This window comes from Rhamphochromis longiceps, linkage group LG13, assembly GCF_057381845.1.
Source record: "Rhamphochromis longiceps isolate RC_006_pf linkage group LG13, R_longiceps_female_GT1.1, whole genome shotgun sequence".
Lineage (NCBI taxonomy): Eukaryota > Metazoa > Chordata > Actinopteri > Cichliformes > Cichlidae > Rhamphochromis > Rhamphochromis longiceps.
This window is the reverse complement of record NC_140569.1, coordinates 2,396,239-2,419,711: the sequence shown is the minus strand read 5'-3', so window position 1 is coordinate 2,419,711 and position 23,473 is coordinate 2,396,239. Positions and strand designations below refer to the sequence as shown.

General features: G+C 46.9%; 1 protein-coding gene across 1 annotated transcript in view; it reads right to left on the bottom strand.

Moving 5' to 3' along the window:
* Positions 1 to 17,061, bottom strand: part of opn4a (opsin 4a (melanopsin)) — a 33,380-nt gene extending 16,319 nt beyond the window's left edge. Inside the window, exon 1 of the mRNA XM_085427741.1 lies at positions 16,863 to 17,061. Within this exon, the coding sequence (XP_085283867.1) occupies positions 16,863 to 17,039 (177 nt within the window). The 5' untranslated portion in view covers positions 17,040 to 17,061. The remainder of the gene's footprint in view (positions 1 to 16,862) is intronic.
* Between the last annotated feature and the right edge of the window lie 6,412 nt (positions 17,062 to 23,473).

Sequence of the window (23,473 nt, the reverse complement as noted above, 5' to 3'; positions counted from 1 at the left end):
CGTGGAGCGGAGCGCGCCCGTCACAGAGGATTCAGAGTTTCACCACGACACCCGAGCGAGGATCGCTGCAACAGCAGAAATCCTCCCCTGCACTCACTGAGACGCTGATGCGTGCATCTACTGCTCATCTGCCCACATGTGCAGTCACAGAAGTCTGTTATCAGTGATCATCATTGAAGATGCTGCTTCACCTGTAATCACGTCTAAATTCAGCAGCTCAGCGTGGTTTTCATTAGTACTACTGATCACTGCTGAGAGCAAACATGCTAGCATCTTCATGTTTGGGTCATTTTTCAATAACACTTATATTTACAAAAGCTTATTTCCTGTTACCTCCTCATTCCACTGTATTTGCAGCTAAAGTCAATTATTTAAGTAAAATACACTTGAATTTGAATTACAGAGAAATCATAAATATCACCAAAATATTCAGTCTGATTGTTTCAGTAATAATGAATCACATGCTGTGCTGGAATAAACTCCTGAATATAAAAAACTATCATGACACATGAAGCAGTATTTCAGTAATAAGCATTTGTAATAATAACTTTTGTTATTATTCCCACAGGAAACACTAAAGTCAAATAAATGATACGATAATCACTACATTAGGAAACAAAATATTATCAAATATAAGTCATATTTAGATCATATTTGTAGATGTAGATCTAATTGTAGAGACTCCAGTATAATACAGATATAAATATATATAGCTGACATGAAGGTGCCCCTAAAACACGTGTGCAGAGTTTTCAGCACACGTGGTCTGAAATGACAGCAGCGATGATGGAGCGCATGAATGAAGGTTAGCCTCCTCTAAGTGCAGGACGATACGAATGAGCGGATCAGTGCGGGCGTACAGCGGCTTAATAATGAAACACAATCAGTGTTTTTAGTCTCGCTGTAATTACAGTCGTGCTCGGATCGCTCTGCGTGGAATTAATGCTTCGCAGCTTCATGCGTGCTCATTATCGTCCCTCGTCTGCTCTGCAGGGACATTTTTCCCGTCCTCAGAGATCTCACGCTGTCTGTTAGAAGTCATCTGAAAGTCGAGGCTCGCGGGCTGAAGTTTGGACAGGAGGAGACTTATCGGTGGGTCAGCTGATCACAGAGCGTCTTTGTTTCTGCTGCTGTAGACTCAAAGAAAGAAAGGAGCTGTTCTTCCTGGATGACAGAGGCTGTAAAAGCTGAGATCAGCTGACCTGAAAGGTTAAAGTTCCTGTCCTTTCTGTTCCCTCTACGTCTTGGGTCAAACATCTCCAGCTGGTTTGGTTTTCTGCACCTCGTGAGTCTGCTGGACGCTTCACAGCAGGCTGAAGGTCCTGCTGCTTCTCTCTGCAGGAGCGCTGTGCTGCTCGTATGACAGAAAACTGCAGGCACTAGATAGAGCGACATCATCTACTGGTGTCTGTTCTCCAGTTTCACGTGTGGGTTTCTTTTAAAGCCAGACGTTATCCCCACTGCAGCCACAGACTGTATGACACACCACAGATACCCGCTAATTAGTGCTCAATAACGTCCTTCCCTGAAACTTGCAGTTCCTCGGGCATCCAGCAGAGGCAGCAGTGAGTCAGCCCCATAGACTCCCGTGTTAAACCTGTATCGCAAAAATAAACACATTTACCACCTGATACACAAACTATTCTAGTGTTTATAGATAATTTAAAGCTTGCATCATTGGGGGCGTGGCCTCTTTGACCGACAGGTTAATGATGGTGGCACAGGCGGCTGTAGCTGCTAGCTTCACCTGAACTGGACCTCCGGACCGTGTTTGTTCTGTTGGAGCATTTTTAATGACATCATCTGTATTAATTAGAATAATTTATCTGGTCTCTGTGTCTGTGTGACGCTTCCACACAGCAAGCAAGCTAACGTTAGCTGATAACTTCACGCTCTCGTCCAAAGGGTGAAAACACCAAAACCAACGAGTGATGTCGCTGTGGTTCATTTTTTATATACAGTCTATGTAGATTAGCTAATGGAAGCCTGCCTCTAGTGTGGTGGTAACTAGAGGAACTGCAGGTTTCAAAGTGAACAGCAGGTGTTTAAATGAATCTGCAAAACTCGCTTCATTCACAGTGTGAACAAACGATAACGACCAAAACAATCTGTGTGGACATAAAGAAGGAAAAATGCAGTGGAGCAAGTGCACAATATAAGAGAGCGTTGCACGTGCTCACTGGCAGCCTTCCACTGCTGCATAATCCCAACACAAAACACACATAAACAAACACACAAATGATGGCGAAATGTTCCATCTGAGCACGCCGTCCACGTCTTATAACAGGATCAGACGAAGTCAGACTGTGAGGAAGAGCAGTGCAGAAAATCCACATCGCAGGCTTCATGTGGCTCGAATCTTCCAGAGAGGAGACGATGATGAGACCACAGCTTTCCTCATTCCGACACATGATTTACCCTGCGGCTAATACACTAATGCGAAAACACCAGTAATACAGTGGACATTTATTCTTCATGCTGCAGATTATCTGAAAGTGGAATCTGATGGTTTGCTTTGGTAAGATGATTAGAGGAAGCTTCCACAGTCCTGTCTGTCATCAAGATCAATAATTACGTTACAGCTGATTTTTTAATGCAACAAAAAAAAATCTTAGTTTGTTCTAAAAACATAAAACACAAATAAATCTATCAAACAGAACCTGAGTCTGCAGAGAAACATCAATAAAATAGCCTAAACGTCTCCCTGGAAGCACATCTGTCTTCACACTGACCGAACTGGAACAGGTTTCAGTGTTTGAACAATGAGACAGAAAAATTCCAAAGAAATATAAAAGTGGAAACTTGAAAATGAGCTGAAAATCAACAACAATCAGAACCGACTTTGTATTTCTGCAGCTGTGTTTCACCACCAGACACGACCCATCTCTCAGATTTTAATCGACAAATATTGGAACAACTGATCAATATGTTTCTGGAAAAAATAATCATTAGCTGCATCGGTGACTTTCACGTAACGAGGTTAAACAGAGCGAGGAAAAAGGCACATGCTTTTAATTTGAAAAAAAGAGATCAGATGGTTCACAGCGCTAGGGCCTCACGCTGGATATTTCTGAGCGCACAAACACTGTTCTGAAGGCAGGACTGTGATGCAGTTTTCTGCCTCGCCACTAGAGGGCGCGGCCGTTTTGTGAGTAATGTTTGACTGGGATGGAAAATGGTGTTCATGAAGGCAGTGTGAATCACAAGTTATGCTCGGGAGCAGTTTATGTGGGTTCAATGAGAGTGTGCGTCCATAAGACTGGTGAGTTACAGGATATTTCTTGTGTAAGAAGGATAGCCTGTATGTTTTCTTGCTCTGGACGTCCTCTGTTTGTACATTTTCTATAAGCTAAGTTATCGCTAAGCTAAGCGGGCTAAGCTAAGCTAAGTTCGCCTAGGCCAAACTGAGTTCAGTTTGAGTTGGGGATTTGTTATGTGTATTTGCCTTCTTTAGTTGGCATCATAAGTGAGTGGGGCACAAGAGTTAAGTGATGGGAAGATGTTTATTTTCTTTGTTGTCAAATATGGTTCAGACTATAAGTAAAAGCCGCCAGCTTAGTATTAGGGCCTATAAGACAAGTATGTGGCTGTAATATGTTATATGGTGATTATTGTTGTCTATAATTTGATTGTAATTTGTGTTCTATTTTCCATTCTGTTTGTAGAACCACACACACACACATACCCACACCCACGCTAAATCTGCCATTAAAGAGCTGAACGATCATCCCCTGTCCTCGTTAATTTCTGGAGGGTCATAGTGGCACTTGACCTGTGCACACCCTGCGATCACCACCGTAGAACTGAACCTCATATCAGAAATCATCATAACAAAATTGGTCCTTCGAGCCGGATAGGTGATTACAGAGTGAAGATGGATTATGACCCCCAGAGAGCAGGTGCACGTCCACGGAGGGCTGTGCGACCACCAGGATGGATGACTCAGTATGAAGGCTACACACTGCCACCCACTGCTACATTGGAGCAACAGCAGACTAGAGAGGGATACGCCAAGATGACGCCCCTCACCCAGACTCCTGGTTCTATTGGAGCTGCAGGACAGACTCCAGTGTCATCCAGCATCCCTCAGGAGTTCATGAACATTGTGCAGCAACTGCAGGAGGACAACAGGCAACTTCAGATGATGGTAGGAGACATGAGGAGGCAGATGGATCGTAATGTCAGCACGTTGGAATCCACCCGCTTACGTTCTGCCCAGCAACCAGGGGGCTACATTTCGGCTGATAACACTTGGGTCTCCACACCTCTAACTACACAGCCTTTTCCCCTGAGACCAGAGCAGCACAATATATCCTACACACAGGATGCAGCTGAAGAATGGCCAGTACCACCACCTCCAGTTTTTCTCCCAAGAGATCATCCTGATCTACCAGAGGTACAGTCTGTTCCACCTCCACCGCTACCAGCCATTGCACAAGAGCTTAGCCAACGCTTACAAGAGCTACAGTTACAGCAACCCTCAGCCACTGAAGCTCCTGAGTTTCAGCCTCGTGCGCCACAGTCCACCCCCTTATCTCAATCACTAGCTGGACCTAGTTTCGACGCGAACATGCTCCCCCCAGAACAAGTGCTGGCTCCCACTACAGCCATAGGTGTAAAGGAGAAGACCTACAGAGGACCATCGCCCTCCATCCCAGAGTTCACGCAGGGTGATCCCAGGCAGTTTGCTAGATTAAGGCTTGCCCTAGACAATATTCTCCCCTTTGATGCAACGGAGAGGTTCAAATATCAGGTCTTATGTGACCACCTTAAATTTGAGGAAGCTCTTTTAATTGCTGACTCCTACAGTAACTCACCTCACCCCTACTCTGACACGATGGCCTCGCTCATTAAACATTACGGTCAGCCGCACCAGCTGTCACTGCAGAGGATAGCAGAGCTTATGGATGAGCCCAGCTTCCGCCCAGGTGACACAACTGGATTCAGAAGGTTTGCACTGAGAGTCCGTGCTCTGGTCGGCATGTTAGAGCAACTTGGGGAAGATGGACACATAGAGCTGCAATGCGGGTCTCATGTTGCTAGACTGACACGAAAGCTACCCCAAGACCTACGTGCTGCTTTCCGCCGCTACCTTTACCCACAGAAAGATGGAATACCATCATTGAGAGACTTTGCAGAGTGGCTGGAGTATGAGCTGGTCATTCAAGAGGGCGGAGATCACACAGAGAAGGTAGAGGAGAGCTCGAGAGACAGGAGCAGCATGAAAAGAGATAAACGAGCCACCAAAAGGACTACCACCGTGCTGCATGGTGCAACACACAACACTGCCCCCCAAAGGTCCTCAGCCACAACCCCTTCCACTTCTGAGGTCCAAGACAAGCACACAGCTTATTGTCCATATTGTAATAACACTCTGCACTTCCTAGATCAATGTGTCAACTTCAAGATGCTAACTAAGGAGCAGAAATCAACTTGGATTAAGTCCAACAATCGCTGCTGGCGTTGTGGGCGGCACCACCAGGCCGCTCAGTGTCGACTTAAAGTGCAGTGTAAGACATGCAGGGGAAAACACCTAGAGGCCCTGCATGAAGTGAATCTCAGACCTGCTGCACCCAATCCACCAATGGAACACGTCGCTGAGCTGGGGAGTAAACCATCTACTGAGGTACTTTATCTAGACCGGCGTGCTGGCTGTAGCCAAGTACTTCTGAAGATAACCAAAGTGCTGCTGCAGAACGGTGAGCACACCCTGGAGACATTCGCCATATTGGATGATGGATCTGAGAGGACGATCCTTCTCCCTGAGGCCACTCAAAGACTGCAGTTACAGGGCACGGCAGAGAGTCTTACTCTACGTACGGTGAGACAAGGATTGAGAACCTTGCATGGCGCATCAGTGACAGTCAAAGTCTCCCCTGCCAGCCAACCATCCAGAACATTCACCATTGAGAGAGCCTTCACAGCAGATGACCTAGGCTTGGCTGAACATTCCTACCCTGTGAAGGCACTTCAACAGAAATATAGACACTTGAGAAGGCTTCCCTTGCAGCCCTTCACAAATGCCCAGCCACTCCTTCTGATCGGCTCTGACTGTCCTCACCTAGTAATGCCCATCAAACCTGTGCGCCTAGGCTTACCTGGAGGACCAGCTGCAGTCAAGACTAGACTTGGTTGGGTACTACAGGGACCAATCCCCTCCCTTAAGCACTCTGCTCAACCACAACAGTGCCTCTTCCTCTCAACTGCCTCTCCTCAATCAGAGCTTCATAGTCAAGTAGAGAGGCTTTGGCAACTTGACACTCTCCCATATCGAAGTGAGAAACTAGTGACACGGTCTCGGAGGGAAGAGCAAGCTATGAGGCTTTTGGAGGCAAAGACGACAAGACTGAATGTCGAGGGAGTAAACAGATGATATGCCTACACTCCAGGTGCCACCTGAAGCAGTACTCCCCAATCTACGTGGCACGGAGAAGCGCCTCAGTCGAGACCCAGAGAAGGCTAAAGCTTATCAAGCGGAGATGGCAAAGTTGATAGCAGCAGGCTATGTCAGAGAAATCAGTGAGGAGGAAATGAGGGCCTCCACAGAATCATGGTTCATCCCCCACCACATGGTGACACACAACGGAAAGAACCGTGTGGTGTTTAATTGCTCATTCACCTATAGGGATCAGAACCTCAACGAGCTGCTTTTACCAGGCCCGAACCTGGGGGCCTCTCTTCTTGGTGTGCTGCTACGCTTCAGAGAACGCTCCATCGCAGTTAGCAGTGATATCAAGGGGATGTTCCACCAGGTGAGACTACTGCCTGAGGACCGGCCACTACTACGTTTCCTCTGGCGCGATCTGCAACGAGACACCCATCCCAAGGTGTATGAATGGCAGGTGCTCCCCTTTGGGACAACATGCTCACCGTGCTGTGCAATTTATGCACTCCAGCGACACGTCCATGACCACAGTGACCAGGGAGATGACGTGCGTGACTCCATTGAGAAGAATTTTTATGTTGACAACTGGTTACAGAGCTTCTCTTCTCCAGATGTGGCCACAGAGGTTGTGGACAAACTACGGTCACTATTATCGGAGGGAGGATTTGAGCTCAGACAGTGGGCCAGCAGCACCCCAGATCTCATCAGCCATCTACCAAAGGAAATAAGATCGGAGAGCAGCGTACAGTGGCTGAATCAAACTGATATGGACCCTCAAGAACCTGCTCTAGGTTTGCGCTGGATGTGCTGCTCTGACACTCTGCACTACAAGTCCATGCAGTTGGAGAGGAATCTTCCTACCATGAGAAACATCTACCGGGTTCTGGCGAGTCAGTATGACCCACTAGGGTTTCTCGTCCCCTTCACAACGAGGGCGAAGGTACTAGTCCAGCAGCTGTGGGACAAAAAGCGTGAGTGGGATGACCCCCTGTTACCAAGTGACCTGCTCTCGGCATGGAACGAATGGGAGGGTGAGCTGCAACATCTGGACGACATTAGTCTACAACGTTGTTATGTAAGCCCAGAGCTGGACAAATCTGACAGTAGGCGTGACTTTAACTGATCAAGCACACACATCCATACATGTGCAATAATACTAAGTGCAATAATCCTTTCTGGCATCGTTGTATTTTTACTCAGTTGTATATAGCATTCGTATTCTATTTTTATCTTATTGTATATTTTTATTCTATTTTATTCTACTGTATATAGTATATTATTTTATTCTATTCTGTACAGCTGTGTACTGTATTTATTCTTATTGTATTCTAATTTTTGCGTCATAACTTTTGCACTGTCCACTTCCTGCTGTGACAAAACAAATTTCCCACGTGTGGGACTAATAAAGGTTATCTTATCTTATCTTATCTTATCTTCTGCGATGCATCTCAACAGGCATATGGAAGCGTTGCCTACCTACGGACGGAAGATGCTGCTGGAAAGGTGGAAGTTGCTTTCCTGACTGCCCGCTCTAGGGTGGCCCCTAAACGGCAGATGTCCATGCCACGTCTGGAACTATGTGCAGCCTTGACTGGAGCTCAACTTGCTAGCCTGCTGACCAAAGAGCTCACCCTACCACTATGCAGAGTGGTGTTATGGACAGACTCCACCACTGTCCTAACATGGATCTAGTCAGAGTCCTGTCATTTCAAGGTGTTCGTGGGAACTCGGATAGCTGAAATCCAGGAACTGACAGACAGCCAGTCTTGGCGTTATGTGACAACATATGACAATCCGGCAGATGATCTAACTAGGGGTAAAAGGCTACAAGACCTCACAGTCCAGTCCCGGTGGGCATGTGGGCCCCCGTTTCTGCAGCTACATCGAGACCAGTGGCCAGAGCACCCAGCCACACCATGTACAGACTTTGCTGAGGAGCAGCGTAAACCAATAACTTGCTTAGCTGTGTCTACTGACTCTATCTCCCTGCCTGATGCACAGCAGTTTACCAGTTTTAGCAAGCTTTTGGAAGAAACAGCCAGGTGCCTTCACGGGGCGGCTGGTGACAATCTCACATCAGAGAACTACAAGGAGGCTGAGCTTATTCTGCTGAGAGCTGCTCAGAAAGACAGTTTCCCTGATGAGATCCAGTGCCTGACCACTGGGAAACCAGTTCTCTCATCCAGCCGTCTGTTTTGCCTAGACCCGGAATTTGATAAGTCGCTTCAACTCATAAGAGTAGGTGGTCGTCTCAGACGATGCCATGATTTGGAAGCTGCTGTGATACATCCAGTAGTATTGGACCCTAAACATCCAGTCACCAGACTACTCATCCGACAGGCTGACAGTGATTTGAAACACCCAGGAGCAGAGAGATTGTTTGCAGAGTTGAGAAGGAAATACTGGATTCTTCGCGGCCGTGAAGCCGTAAGAAGCGAACAGCGCTCCTGCCCTGAGTGCCAAAAATGGAGAGCCCAACCTGCCAACCCAAAGATGGCTGACCTTCCCCTTGCACGCCTACGATTACATCAGCCAGCCTTCTTCTCAACAGGCATCGACTGCTTTGGGCCAATGCAGGTGAAAGTTGGTCGGAGAAATGAAAAACGCTGGGGCCTGCTCTTCAAATGCTTGACGACTCGTGCCATTCATATTGAGGTGTTGTCTAGTATCAACACCGACTCATTTCTAATGGCATTAAGAAGATTTGTCTCTCGTCGTGGGAAACCAGCTGAGATACTGTGTGACCAGGGAACAAATTTCCGAGGTGGGGATCGGGAGCTCCAGGAAACTTTCAAAGCCCTGCATCCCTCTTTACAAGGCAAGTTAGCAGAGCAGCAGATCAAGTTTCGATTTAACCCTCCCAGTTCTCCCCACTTTGGAGGATCCTGGGAGCGAGAGATCAGGTCCATAAAGGCAGCTCTGGCCTCCACATTGGGCTCACAGGTTGTAAAAGAGGAAATACTCCAAACAGTGTTGATCGAGATCGAGGGAATACTCAACTCGAAACCTTTGGGGTACGTGTCATCAGACGTGGCTGACCCAGACCCCATTACCCCAAATTTGTTGCTGATGGGGCGGCTAGACCCTTCCCTACCCCAAGTGATATACCACGACTCAGAGCTCATTGGACGACGATCATGGAGGACCTGTCAGGTGTTATCCGATCGCTTCTGGACACAGTTCATACGCCACTACCTGCCTACACTGCAGACACAGTCAAAGTGGCAGAAAGACACTGCTCCGATCCAGCTGGGCACTGTGGTGATGATAGTGGATCCCCATCTTCCCAGAGCATCATGGCCTGTTGGGAAGATCAACAGGGTATTCCCCGGAGCTGATGGTTTGATCCGATCTGCAGAAGTGGACGTAAAGGACCGTACCTACGTACGCCCAGTGAGCCGCCTTATTCGACTACCTGCAGTACCAGAACAAAATGGACAGTAAATGACATTCTGCAAACTTGCGAGGGCAAGTTTGGGGGCGGCTGTTCTGAAGGCAGGACTGTGATGCAGTTTTCTGCCTCGCCACTAGAGGGCGCGGCCGTTTTGTGAGTAATGTTTGACTGGGATGGAAAATGGTGTTCATGAAGGCAGTGTGAATCACAAGTTATGCTCGGGAGCAGTTTATGTGGGTTCAATGAGAGTGTGCGTCCATAAGACTGGTGAGTTACAGGATATTTCTTGTGTAAGAAGGATAGCCTGTATGTTTTCTTGCTCTGGACGTCCTCTGTTTGTACATTTTCTATAAGCTAAGTTATCGCTAAGCTAAGCGGGCTAAGCTAAGCTAAGTTCGCCTAGGCCAAACTGAGTTCAGTTTGAGTTGGGGATTTGTTATGTGTATTTGCCTTCTTTAGTTGGCATCATAAGTGAGTGGGGCACAAGAGTTAAGTGATGGGAAGATGTTTATTTTCTTTGTTGTCAAATATGGTTCAGACTATAAGTAAAAGCCGCCAGCTTAGTATTAGGGCCTATAAGACAAGTATGTGGCTGTAATATGTTATATGGTGATTATTGTTGTCTATAATTTGATTGTAATTTGTGTTCTATTTTCCATTCTGTTTGTAGAACCACACACACACACATACCCACACCCACGCTAAATCTGCCATTAAAGAGCTGAACGATCATCCCCTGTCCTCGTTAATTTCTGGAGGGTCATAGTGGCACTTGACCTGTGCACACCCTGCGATCACCACCGTAGAACTGAACCTCATATCAGAAATCATCATAACAAACACACACGCACACACGCACGCACACACACGCGCTCGCGCGCACACACGCGCACGCACACACGCACACACACACAAATGATGAATAAAAAAACATGAAGTGTGACAGTAATCATTACATTCATCATTAGAACCACAAAGATGCTTGAAAGAGACCCAAAACCACAAGAACACCCAGAACTAAAACAAGCATCTTCATCGTGTCTAAAATCACGACAACAAAAACAACAACAACAAAAACAGCACAGAGAAATGAAATGACTTTAAATAACACAGCTGTGCCCTTTAGTATCTGAGTCTATGGCAGCCTGCACATCAGTCCAGAACGGGTTTACGTCCGTGAGAGTCCTCACTAAGATGCTAAACAAACCTGAGTGTGTGTGTGTGTGTGTGTGTGTGTGTGTGTGTGTGAGTCCTCTTTTTATCAGTCAACCTTGAAAACTTCCCACGCAACAGCTGACTGAACTGCTGTATCACATGAAAGCTTTCAGCACTCAGTGTGTGTGTGTTTGTGTGTGTGTGTGTGTGTGTGTTCAGGGTCTCTTACACAACAGTCGTTACAGAAGAGATTCCAGTCATGCTGACACAGAAATAATGTTATGAAGCTCTGAGGGGCTCAAACAGGAGGCGAACGTGTCTGTGCTGATTTTAAATAAATTATTATCATAATCATAGACGTACTTCAGATACCTGACCTACTCTCCTCTCCTAGAGCAGCTTTGCATGACTCACAGTTCAGAATAATCCTTCTTTGTCTGATCCTGGGCCTCGGTGCAGAACCTCATTTCACCCTGTCTGAAACAAGCTGTTGTAGCTCCTCCCCCTTTGAGATAACTTCTGATTGGCTGACCCTCATTAACAAAATATTCAAACAGCCGTTCGTGCTGGAAAACCCTCCAATGTGTCTGAATCCAAACAGTCCTGTGAACAAGGGCGGAGCTAAACTTCCTCCACAGCGATATGACTGAAGTTTGAAGACTCACTGACGTTATCTCTGCTGCTGAGGGTGGAGCAACCAGTCACGAGGGTTAGGGGGCAGTTACTGTTTCACACAGGTAGGTTTGGATGGTGAATTAGGCGTTTATCCAGGTTATGTGTTTATCTGAAACATTTGCTAAACAATAAGAATTCAGGAAGAGAACAAATACTGAAAATCAGACAAACTTCAACCATCAGAATATTTATTAAAAGAAAGCCAGAGGTGTGTTTTGGTATGAGAAGCATCGAACATTTCAATTAGTAGAGATGTTGCTTTTTTTTTTCTCACAGCAAATAGACTCTGAAGATAACGGTTCATCGGACGTCTCCTGTTTCCTTGGAGATGGTAGAAGAATTAAACTGTGCACTAGAGATGTCTCAAGACCGGTCTCGGTCTCGACGGACTTTGGTCTTGTCTCGGTCTCGCTGTCTCAGATCGACATAGAGGTCGGGAGATTTAGAGTCAACAGTATCCATGACACACAACGTAACGTTCGATAATGTGTCGTGCGCAGAAGCATCAGCTCTGAGAGCCGTGCTTACAGAGTGCTTTGCAGTGAATCAGAAGAGTCGACTCCCACTGTGTGAGAGCCGAGCGGCTCTCACACAGTGGCTCAGCTATGCTCCAATCCCTCCACATTGTGGCCAATGACATGCGAGGATATAGGATAATATCATTATGTGAAAAACAGAGAGCATGAGAGCGTACGTCTGTCCTCTCAGTAAGTGAGTGAGACAGTAGACAGCGGTGAGGAGGGCTGTGCGAGTGCATCGCAAATACACATAAATATGCTCGACACCCGTAAACCTGCAGTTTAAAGACTTTCTTGTCTCGGTCTTGTCTCGACTTTGTCTTGGTCTTGATTCGGCCTGTCTTGGTGCTGTCTTGGTCTTGGTTTAGGCGGTCTTGACTATAAGTCTACTGTGCACACAAAGGATGAAAATATATGACGACAGTGCAGACAGACGTCACACAGAGGCACAGATCCGATGGCAGGCTTCAGCTCCACATGACTTCAGCTTCTGATGGAGCTTTGCAAAACGAACCCTCTGGGCCACAAAAACTCTTCATTTGCTTTGTCTACCTGCCAAACAACATCTAACGTCTGCAGCCACGTTAGTGCTGCTACACCAGCCACAAAGCACACAAGCATCCAGCTTCAGATCCTCTCCGTCCAGCCGCGGAGCTCTCAGAAATCTAAGAAATGAGCTGAGACCTTTTCCTTCAGCTTCAGAGCAGAGCCCAGAAGGAGGATGGTAGTGTTTAATGCCTGGAGAATCGCTTCAAAGGTCCAAGATCAACTCTCTGATCTCGGCTCTGCTGCTGCTTATGCTAATCCGGTTCATTTGGTCCTTCAAAGCTACAAAATCAGACAGAAGAGCCGAAGTCAGGAGGATAAAGAGGCTCGGTGGTCGGTGACGCAGTGTATACTGGTATCTTTATAGGTGCCTTTCAGTTATGGAGCAGCGGCTCCACTCTGAGACCCTCCGCTTTTGCAGAAGCATGGTAACTGCAGCCAGAAAGTGAAACCAACTAGGCTGTTTGATCGAAACTTAAAGTGTGGTGTGACGTCGAGAAGTACATAAATAACCTGGCTTCCTTTTATTTGCTTGAGACCTTGTGTGTTCATGTGTTCAGGTCTCCATATTCCGGGACATGTAAAATTAAAGATCATTTTTTAAGTAAAAGACCACTTTGAGCCGTGTCTTTTTTGGCCGTAAAGAATATAAAAGAACGGGATTTAATACTCCACAGGTAAGGAACCACTTCCTCACCTGGATTTTGATTATGACACCAAGATCCTCTGGCATGTGAGACGTAAGACTTTCAGCCAGAAGAGAAGAGCTTTAAAACTGAGCTTTGAGCATATCTCATGACCTCTGTGGTTTCAAAGGAAACCGTCTCAACTAGCCGCATCCTTAAATGTACTCGTGATTTTATACAAATGTCTGATTTTCACTTTAATCGTTTGCTTCTCAGAGCTCAGAAATGTGATGCTCTGTGGGAGACGACGTTCAAACCATGGACATTAAAGAGTCTGATTTCATTGATAATTAATGAGTCAGTGACACCAGCAAATATTTACATGAAGTTTAAAACAAAGTGAAAGTCGGGGCTGCGTGGAAGGAGAATGATCCTCGAAAACATTTCCAGACTCCTCTCCTAAAATGGATGACTCACTCGGTGGAACTTGGGCTGGTTTGTGGGTAATCGAGGAAAATAGGACACTGACGTGTTTTGAGGGTCAGCACCTCGCGCCTCAGGAGGTTAATCCCCGGGAGGATCAGCAGATAACCCTGTGATGGTGAACGGCAGATTAGACGCACACTATGTTGCATTTTCAGCTCTTTGTGGATTGATTTCCACGGAAAGGATTTTCCTCGAAGAACTAAAAAAATTGACGTTAACCTTGTTTACTCATCAATCACCATCAGCTTAGAAATGCACCAATCACCGAGCTCAGCAGACTCGGACCAAGCCGGCACAGATTCAGCTCTGCTTATTTCTGATCAGCTGCACCGGCAGCAGCAGCAGTAGCACCGACCTTTGACCTTTGCTTGGTTGCTCTAAGCCGTGCTCTGACTCACACGTGGCCCGAAGCGCCCCCTTAAATATCACCAAAGGTTATCAGCCAGCAATGTGTCTGCACGCTGGTCCCAAATGAAAACACAAGACAGAGGAGCAGCTTGAGGCGCTGGCGTGTGCCTCCCGCCGTAACGCCTGCAGGGCTCCGCCCCCAATCAGAGCCTTCAGGTGAAGTCTGGGGTCCAGCATCTGTCTGCAGCTGTGACTGAAAACAAGGCTGACTCTCGTCCAGATGTTTTTACCTCATAATAAAACGACATCGTGGCAACAAAACGCTGAACTTACAGCACTGTGTGGCCATTTTCTATCTACAGTCTGTGTTTATAACAACATTGTTTCTGGGAGATGCTGCTGTGTGATAAAACCGTTAAAGATCACATGTAAATGTCATCAAAATGCCAAATTGCAAACAAGAGCAGTGTGAACGTGTCACATTAACCTACATTTGTGTGCCTGCTGGTCACGGGAAGTGCTCCCAGCCTCCTGCGCGCGTCAGCTGACCTCCTGCAGCGCCGTCGTTTATAAATGCGGGGCTCTCACAGAACCGTTTACTGGACTGAGGTTTCCTGCAGTGATACAGACTTCCTCGAACATCACGCCCAGACTCAACCAATGACAGCCAGAGCAGGAAGGACAAAATGTTCTGACTTTAAAAACAAGTGTCGTCTAAATGCCGCCATCCCAAGTCACTGAACACAGACTGTTAGCAGGCGAGGCACAGATTCGATCTACACGAGCGTGCCCCAGCATGCCCCCCAGCGCTCCCCCGACGGCTCATACTGGCCCAAAGCAACCATGTAAACTTTATGGAGGGCCAAAAAGGGTAAACTAACTAAAGGCTTCACAGCTGCAGGAGTGTTAACTCTCCTCTGAAGGCTTCGGGTTGGAATCTGCCCCTGACGGTCGGCGTCCTGCCACCAGAGGTTGGAGACTGTAAACCACAGCAGCACAACTCCAAGCACCTCTTGCAAAGGACACAATACCAAAGTACCCCTGCACGGTACAGTGAGGTGCTGTACTGAGTGTGTAGTGTAGTGTGGACTGTGACACAGTCCACTATGATCACACTTTCACTTTTAGGACTGTTGCTTTTGTCTGAGCAGTTCCTGGATCACCTGACTGACCTGCAGCATTATCCAAAGCTTCATCCTGGATCAGCGTCTCAGTTTCAAGCATCACCTGACAACGATATGCCAGCTAGAAAAGATCAAAGCAAAAACCTCATAAAATAACTGCATGTGTCATCCACGCCTCTCATTCTCTGCAGTAACTGCAGCTCGCTGTATACATGTGGAAACGACCGCCTATCAGCAGACCTTTTTCTTACATCTTTCCAGCCCTGAAAGGTTCGTGTGGAGATCTGCTGGCTCATGAAGGACTTGACCATTTTTTCTTGGCTTTTTTCTTTGGCTTTGGAGCTGAGGTGTTCAGATGTTCAGTGAGCAAGATGGAGATGAGTCCATCAGACTGACAAATCAGAGTCACAAAGGCTGAGAAGGTCTGAGCATGTGCAAAGGAGGGAGGGTGGAGGGTGAAGATGGAGCTGCAGGCAGGAGGAGAAGAGGAAGAGCTCAGAGGTGGTTCATGGGTACAGTGAAGGAGAGGTGACAGAGGAGCATGCTGGGATAGGAGGAGGTGGAGGCAGGTGATCTGCTGTGGAGAGCTCTCAGGTTCAGGTGATTCATGTCCAGCCAGGAAGAAAACCTGGAGCAGAGGGGGGAAGGAAAAGGACGAGAGAAGGCCAGAGTCAGCTGCTGGAAACCCACCACTATGATTAGGTCCCATGACACTGACTATGCACTGAAGCAGAGAAAAACCGCCTCCACCTCCCGTCACCCAGCTGGTCTGAAGCAACTGAACCGCTGCGAGGGAAGACAGCATGTGAACCACAACCTGCAGTAAACACCAACCTGCCAGCAGAACATCAGAAAGAAGAACGCCGACTCCGCCACTGACAACAGCAGCTCTGAGAGCGCCACACCTCACATCAGCCTGAAATCAGTGTGTGGACACACAGCAGCCTCACACGCTGTTCTCAGCACGCCACCAATCACCTGAGCCACCCGCAGCGTGTTCCGCAGCCTCAGTGTGTGTGTGTGTGTCAGCATGTGTTTAACTTCAGTTTAACTAGAAAGCATGCTGGGCTCACAGCTGTACAGATGTGCTTTGCTAAGCGCTGTTGGGTTCATACAGACACACAGAGCCTGCAGTAAACCTGGATGCACTCAGACCGCCGCTCTCTGATTTCTGCTGCTGTCACTCTGAATTAACGTCACTTTTCCCGATCAATAATTTAATTAATACTTTAATGAGCTCATGATATGAGGCTGATCAGTTAGTTGTCAGATTAATGATCAGCTGCACTTTAAAGCCCCGAGGACACCGACGAAGCGAACCTCAAACTATGAATGTGAGATTTGAGTTTTTAGCACTAGATTTAAACCGCAGGTACCGGTACCGACTCTGTCTGACTCACTGCTCGGTTTGTCACACTTCACAGAATTTTCTTTGTGTTTAAACAAAGCTCTCCGCTCTCCCGCGCCGCAAGCGCCGTGCGTAAAACCACCGAAGAACCGCCGAGTGGATCAAAACGCGCTCTGGCAGGTGGAAGCTGCTCAGGTGTGTTTGGATCCTGCGATCAGAGGAATCAAAGAAATCAGAGGATTTAGAGGGAGACTTACGGTCGTAGCGGCCGCAGCCGGCAGTTGGAGCTCCTTGAGCTGGAGCGCGTCAACGGCCGAGTCGTTGGAGCTCCACGCGGAGGATCCTGACAGCTCCAGGGTGTCCGGGTGGCGCGCGGCCGTACAGTTCGCCTCACGGTCGCTGCAGGAGATGATGCTCTGCCGCGCCGAGCGCATGCTCTGAACTGCTCTCTGCTCCGCTCGCGGACTGCAAGCACAAGGGGAGAGAGGGGAGGGGGGGGGGGGTTAGTTCATGGAGGTCTGACTGCAGGTGTGACAGGTGGGAGAGAGAGGAGCCACAAACAGCAACACGTGATCAGCATTATACGGTTTCGTTTTATTCTCTCTGTGAGAAAAAAGCCGCAGTTCCTCTAACATCCGCCAGAGGCAGCAGTGAGTCTGGGCTCAGAGATCACGCCTACTTCCTAACACCTGGATTCCATCACTCACCTGTTTACACTAGCTGTGCCGCCAAAACGTCGGCTGCATCCTTCGGAGGACGCATTTGTAGGCCAATTACGTCACAGCCAGGCGACGAAGGCTGTCCCAATTTGTCGACTCCTTCAAATGCATCCTTCATTTCCCCGGATTTGAAGGATGGGTCGGTGTGTCCTTCGTGGCCCACCATGTCCCAGAATTCATAGCGCGGCCGAGCCGGTTTCAGCTTCCAACAATGGTGGCCGCTGCTTAGTTTTAATATTACTCTTATTATTCTTTCTAGGTCACAAAATAAACTTTTAACATATTTCCAGGCGAGAATATAGCTGTGTAAACTTCAAATATCTGCTTGGTTTATCAAGACATCACATATTTGCAAAAGGGCTTTGATGTTTTCGGTGACGTCTGTTACCCACCAGCTCGATAGCTGACCCGGGGGTTCAATGGTCACTAGAGCCCGTGAGAGCAGCGGACTCCCGGCTTCATCGTTTTCAGACCCCCGCTGTCTGTCGCTACTCGGCTTAAACATGATATATAAGTCACTCGGATAACTTAAAAATGTTGTTGTTTGGCTTTTTTCAGTGTTTTATTTGTTCCGGAGTAAATCGGTTTGGCTGAGATCAAAATTATTAGATTATTAGATTAAATAAAACTTTATTAATCCATCGGGTGGGTTCCTCCGGGATTTTCACACAGCTGAATAAACGTCAAACAGAAAACTGATTAAACAGAAGTGTGAGACGGTCAAGAGTTTACTCCAGTGTCCTGTTATATTTTAGATAGCAAGGAGCAGACGGCCGAGTTTATTAAACTCCACCGAGACAGCGACGCTAATCTGAAAGCCAGACCGTCACATTTCACAACCTCACACTTCCGGCCTTCTCGGTCTTCGAAGAAACCCGGCCCACGTAGACCGCAAAGGCCGGGTCCTCCAAAGGGACACAGCTACTGTGTTCATATTTTAAATATTAGGGGCGTGGCCTCTCTCTGCTAGCTCGAGCTGTTTAAGGACAGCATGGCTGCTCTGTTTTTAGGGTTCAGTGTGCAGACCTGAGGAGCCGGGATCAAACCACGGACCTGCTGCTGTCGCTGCTCAGCCACAAGTTTCCAAGTCTGATCTTCAGTTTTCATCAGAATGAGGTTTGTGATGATGTCGGTGGACTTTTGATCCGTTCGTCAGTTATATCAGAATAAAATGAAGCGTTAACAACTGACAGAAAACAGACAGTCTGGTTCTGCGCCCGCGGACAGGACGCCATGCAGGACGATGCTGCTGCACACCAACAAAGACATCTGGACCTTCGTTACTTATATTCGGTCACTGTGGGAAACACAGAGGTCCAAAGATAATGTGCAGTCTGTAGGTCTGTAAAACCCCAGCCTTCGCTCCTGTGTTACTGGTGTCACTGGTGTCAGTATATCCAGTGTATGTGAAACACGGCGTCACACTCTGGGCTGTCAGCTTTAATGTCCACGTTGTTCAACACTGACACCAACACATCACAGTGAGCATGTCTGACGATGGGAAGCTTGGCAGTCGTATAGCAACAGTAACCAAGGTGATAAGGACGCGTGGAGAAAAACATTTGAAATGAAATGTAATGCATATTCAAAGAAACGGTCTGAGAGGTGAAAGGCTTTCTTCCTCTGGAGCAGCACATTAGTGTTAATCAGAGGCTGGACTCTAACCTCAGACCGTGAAGAGAAGAATGAAAAGAAACTGTGTGGGAGGCGAAAGTCAACCTGAGAGCGTCTGACCTCACACAGACCACCAAAGCAGCTCCAACACAGCTTACTGGAAACATTTAAAGGTTTTATCTTCCTCCAAACTCATCACACCTTTAAAGGCTCTGCAGACTTTCACATTACTCGTTTTTCGTGCACAGACACTTCGAAGCTAAATGTCAGCAAAACCTGAACAATTCATTATATTTGAATTATTTTTACAAAGCACCTAAAACTCAGTTTCCAGCTGTTTTCAACTGTTCATTCAAATGTTGCATTTGAGTGAGTTAAATCTATAAAAACATCCTTCCTGTAATTATTCAGTGTTTTATGGACGTTTGTCAAATGCATCTCTCATCAAGTCATCCTGAGCCACAAACATCCTGTCACAACGTAGAAGCTACGGTCAGTTTCTGGTTAAGTGGCTTTTACAATCCTTTATTCTAAAAGTGTCACTGACATTAACAACGTCTGCTTTGAGACTGAGCTGGCCAATAATGTATCAGAACAGTATATATGGCAACAAATGTAAGATAATGGTTCTATAGATGGTTTTATAATGTAGGTGCGATAACACAAGATACTCACAGGAAGGTAATGTCTTTGATTTCTCTATAACCTGTTTGTAAATCACTACAGTCTTTCAATACAAACAAAGATAAAACAGCTAAAACAATTAGAAACATCAGAAATGACCTTTTGCAACATGGAAACAAATCTGTCCTCGTTCCCGTGTTCAGTGTTAACCTCACAGCAGGATCAGGTGGACGAGAACGTCAGCTGGACGAACTTAACAGTGATCATTGAATCACTTCAGTTTTCTCTGCTTTTGTTTCTGACAGTGTCAAACAAAGATGCACAAAGCCAGCACACAAGTGCCAAACAAGCAGAAAAATGTCCATGTGCGCTGTGAACATGCAGAACACCTGAGACTGACCTCTCTGTACCTGGAAGCACGAAGAAGCTGGACGAGCTGAGCTCTAAGCTTCGAACGCCCAGAGCTGAGAGGAGATCTTCTGCTTCAGCGTCCACGCACTTCCACGTTTCTCCAGGCAGCTGCCAACACAGAAAGCTCCACAGACGTTCACATCGTGTCAGGGAGACGCTCAGAACCAGCTGACGATCTGCAGACGAGGCTGATCGCAGGTACTCGTACTTATAACGAGGGAGGAATGCCTCCCCCGCGGGGGGAAATGTGGGTCTTCAGGTCAGCGCTCTGATGAAAAGTCATTACGCTGATTATCTGCTGGCCTGCTGCAGCTTAGCGAGGACTGGAGACACAATGAGAGGACAGCAGAGGTCAGGCTGGTTTCATCAGAGTGGAGAGATTTCCTGTCACCGTCAGATTTTACTCTTATTTTCTTCTGTCTTTCTGTTTACTCATTTGTGTTTTATCCACTTCCTGTCAAACTTCCTTTTCCATTTGTCTGGTCATGGTTTTACTTCCTGCTTCTGAGCGTCTCCTTTTCTGTGGATGTCCTCGTCAGGTTCACCTGTGTCTGAGCCCAGGCTGCAGCTTGTTCTTCCTTCTTGTTGTATTTTTGTCTGAATATTACTCTGTCTCCGTTCTCTGGAAGCGGACGGCGCTTAAATCCATCCAAAGGAACGGTTCAGGTGTCTTTTTTCAATCTAAAGATGAAAGTGGAGTGTCTGTGGATAACAGCTGGTTTGGTCCATTTTCACATAGTAATGGAAGCATAAAGACTCAGGCTCGGTCGTGCAGGAACGATCAGTTGCTGCTTCCTGCTCAGTATTGGAGGTGAAGCTTCCCCCTGTCCTGTTTCCGGTGTCCTCCGCCTGCAGGGTTAAATAAGACGGCGTGTCTTATTTAACCCTGCAGGACACGAACCTTCTCCAGCTCTCCTCACATTATTGTTTTTTCCTGTATGTAGATGAAACTGAACGTAATTACAGCTCTCAGTTGTGTTATAAAGTGTTAGCAAGTTTTCACAAGACATCCAACGCGTGGCAGAATAAACGGTTGTTCTCAGTCAGCTGTTTCTAAAATTTGGAGCACGTGCAAACAGAGTCAGGAGGAGTGTTAGTGAGAAATCAGCTGATCACTTCCTGTGTCACTTCCTGCTCCGTGCGCTCTGTGAAACAACTAAAACACTGTCATGGTCCCCGTCCTCTCCGGCTGGCTCGTGATGGCTAAAGGTTTTCTTTATGTTTCTCTCTCCTCCTTTCTCCTCTCTCCCTGGGCGGAGCTGGTTATCGTCTCTGGAACGCTGACCCTCCCGTGTTCGTGCTCTCAGCTGTCTTCGCCTGTTAGACTAACCTGTGTTCTGTGCATAGAGTTTCCCGGACCTGTTGACGGACCCTTCCCTGTGATTCCTGTGTGTGGCTGCGTGAATGGAGATCAGGACGAGAGTAGCTAAAGAGGAGAGTGTGTGGATTACCTCTTCCCCCCGGACCCCTTCTCTCTGTACACATATACTGCACTGTGGTTCACCCTTTTGTAAATAAACTGTAACCTTTGACCCTGATGGCTGGCTTTAAATCCCAGTGTTTCCTGTTTTTTCTATTTGTGTCTAACATTTAAAGTTTTGTTCTGAGTGGTGGTCTCAGCTGTTGCTGATATTGTTTCCCTTTATGTTTCCTGCCTCACTGCTGAACATGAACCTGGTCCCTGGTTTCCTACGACAGTTTTCTCTGCAGTCTGTTTATATTTCAGGTATCTTCGGGCTTTTGCATTATTGAGTTTTCTTGTGTGATCCCTGCCTGTGCCTGTCCCACCTCTGTCTGTTACCTGTCTCGTCTCCACGTTTATTCACTTGTTCGTCCGCCTCGGTTTGGTTCGTTCACCTCACACAGGTATTGAACTTTTCCTTTGGTCGTTGTCGTGTTGTTGCCGTATCCTCCTCACGCCGTGTTCTCTGTGTCTTTTGCGTCCTGCTTCAAACTTCTGGCTGTGCCTTTGTTTTGCATCGCCTTCTGAGTTTGTGTTGTCCAACAATAATCCGTCTCCAGAGTCCTGCACTTCCAACTTCCTGCTTCCACGCAGCCACAGATTTTGTAAATGGTTGCATCAAAACCTGTTAAAAGGGAGTTTTGTCCAATATTAAATTTAGTTTAATGATCTGAACATGTAAGTGTGACAAATATGCAAAACACTAGAAAACCAGGAAGAGGGCAGAGGTTCACAGCTGGAACCGCTGGCAGCAGCCGCGAGGTTTGGCTGTGAATGAGCGCTGACTGCTTCCTCAGTGAGGTCAGCGAAGACGTGAGCGACTGTTGGAGGTTCTTGAAAGGACGGCACGTGCTGCAGGATGAACTGCGGAAAGGAGCAGATGTTTCTCAGCCGGAGCTTCGATACGTCTCCTGAAGACAAGTTTCACACCTCAAACTAACAAACATGAGTGCAGGATGTTGGTGTTTAAGACCAAGCGGCACATTAGAGCACATTTCTGGCCCAAAGAACACAAAAGTGCAAGACAGATGACAGCACATGAGTTCAGGGTCATGACCTCGTCCTTACTTTCACTTTGACTGGCACTGAGTTACAATCAAGAACCGAAAGAGAAGGCGTCAAATCACAGCACGATTATTAAAAAACACAAAGACACAAAGTGGGGCTAAATGATGACAAATCTCACAAACCACAGGGACACTAAATGGCTAAAAGAAAAGCACAGTGTGTGGTGGGAGTGAAGATGACTGCAAAGCAATGAGAAATGACTCAAGCAGAAAGCTTTTTAAAAAGGTGCAAAATATCCACCAAGTGATGCTTAATGCCTACAGAGGGGCTCAAAATGACTAAAAAGGTTTCTTTATGAGTACAAAGGGATGGACAACAACATCAAAGAGGTGCAGAAGGATTAGAAAAGGGCTGCAAAGAGACTTAAAATGACAAAAAGGATGCAGCATGACTCTATAGGAGTGTGAAATTCCTGCACAAGGATGCAAAACCACCCTGAAGTGCAGATAGATGAGCACAAAGATATAATGAACTATTACAAAGGAACAGAACGACTTCAAAGGGATGCAATGTGCGACATACGGCTGTGAAACGTCTATAAAAGGACAGAAAATGACCTCAGACAGCATCAGCTCACAGTAACGTACATTACTGTGAAATGTACAGTTCCACTACTGTCCAGCAGAGGCAGCGGTGAGTCAGTCCCATGTGTACAGACACTGTTTGGTCTCCGTAGATAATTTCCTCCTTCATAAGAACTGTGAGTATGAGCTGATGTAAAGGTTTACATCAGCTCATACTCAGCACATTTACAGTCATAAAGACATTTACCTTCTGATTTTCAGCGCTGTAGTTAATTAATTTCTGACTGAAACTGAAACAAGTGTAAAAACTGCACTTTAACCCTGTGGAGTTTCTCCTGAAGCAGGCCCTGCTGAGATTCAAACACAGCCTCTGCTGTTTAACCAGCCGCAGCACTGCAGCTGAAGCAGCTCCACCCACCCAGGGTGATGGAGCAGCTGGTGGTGTT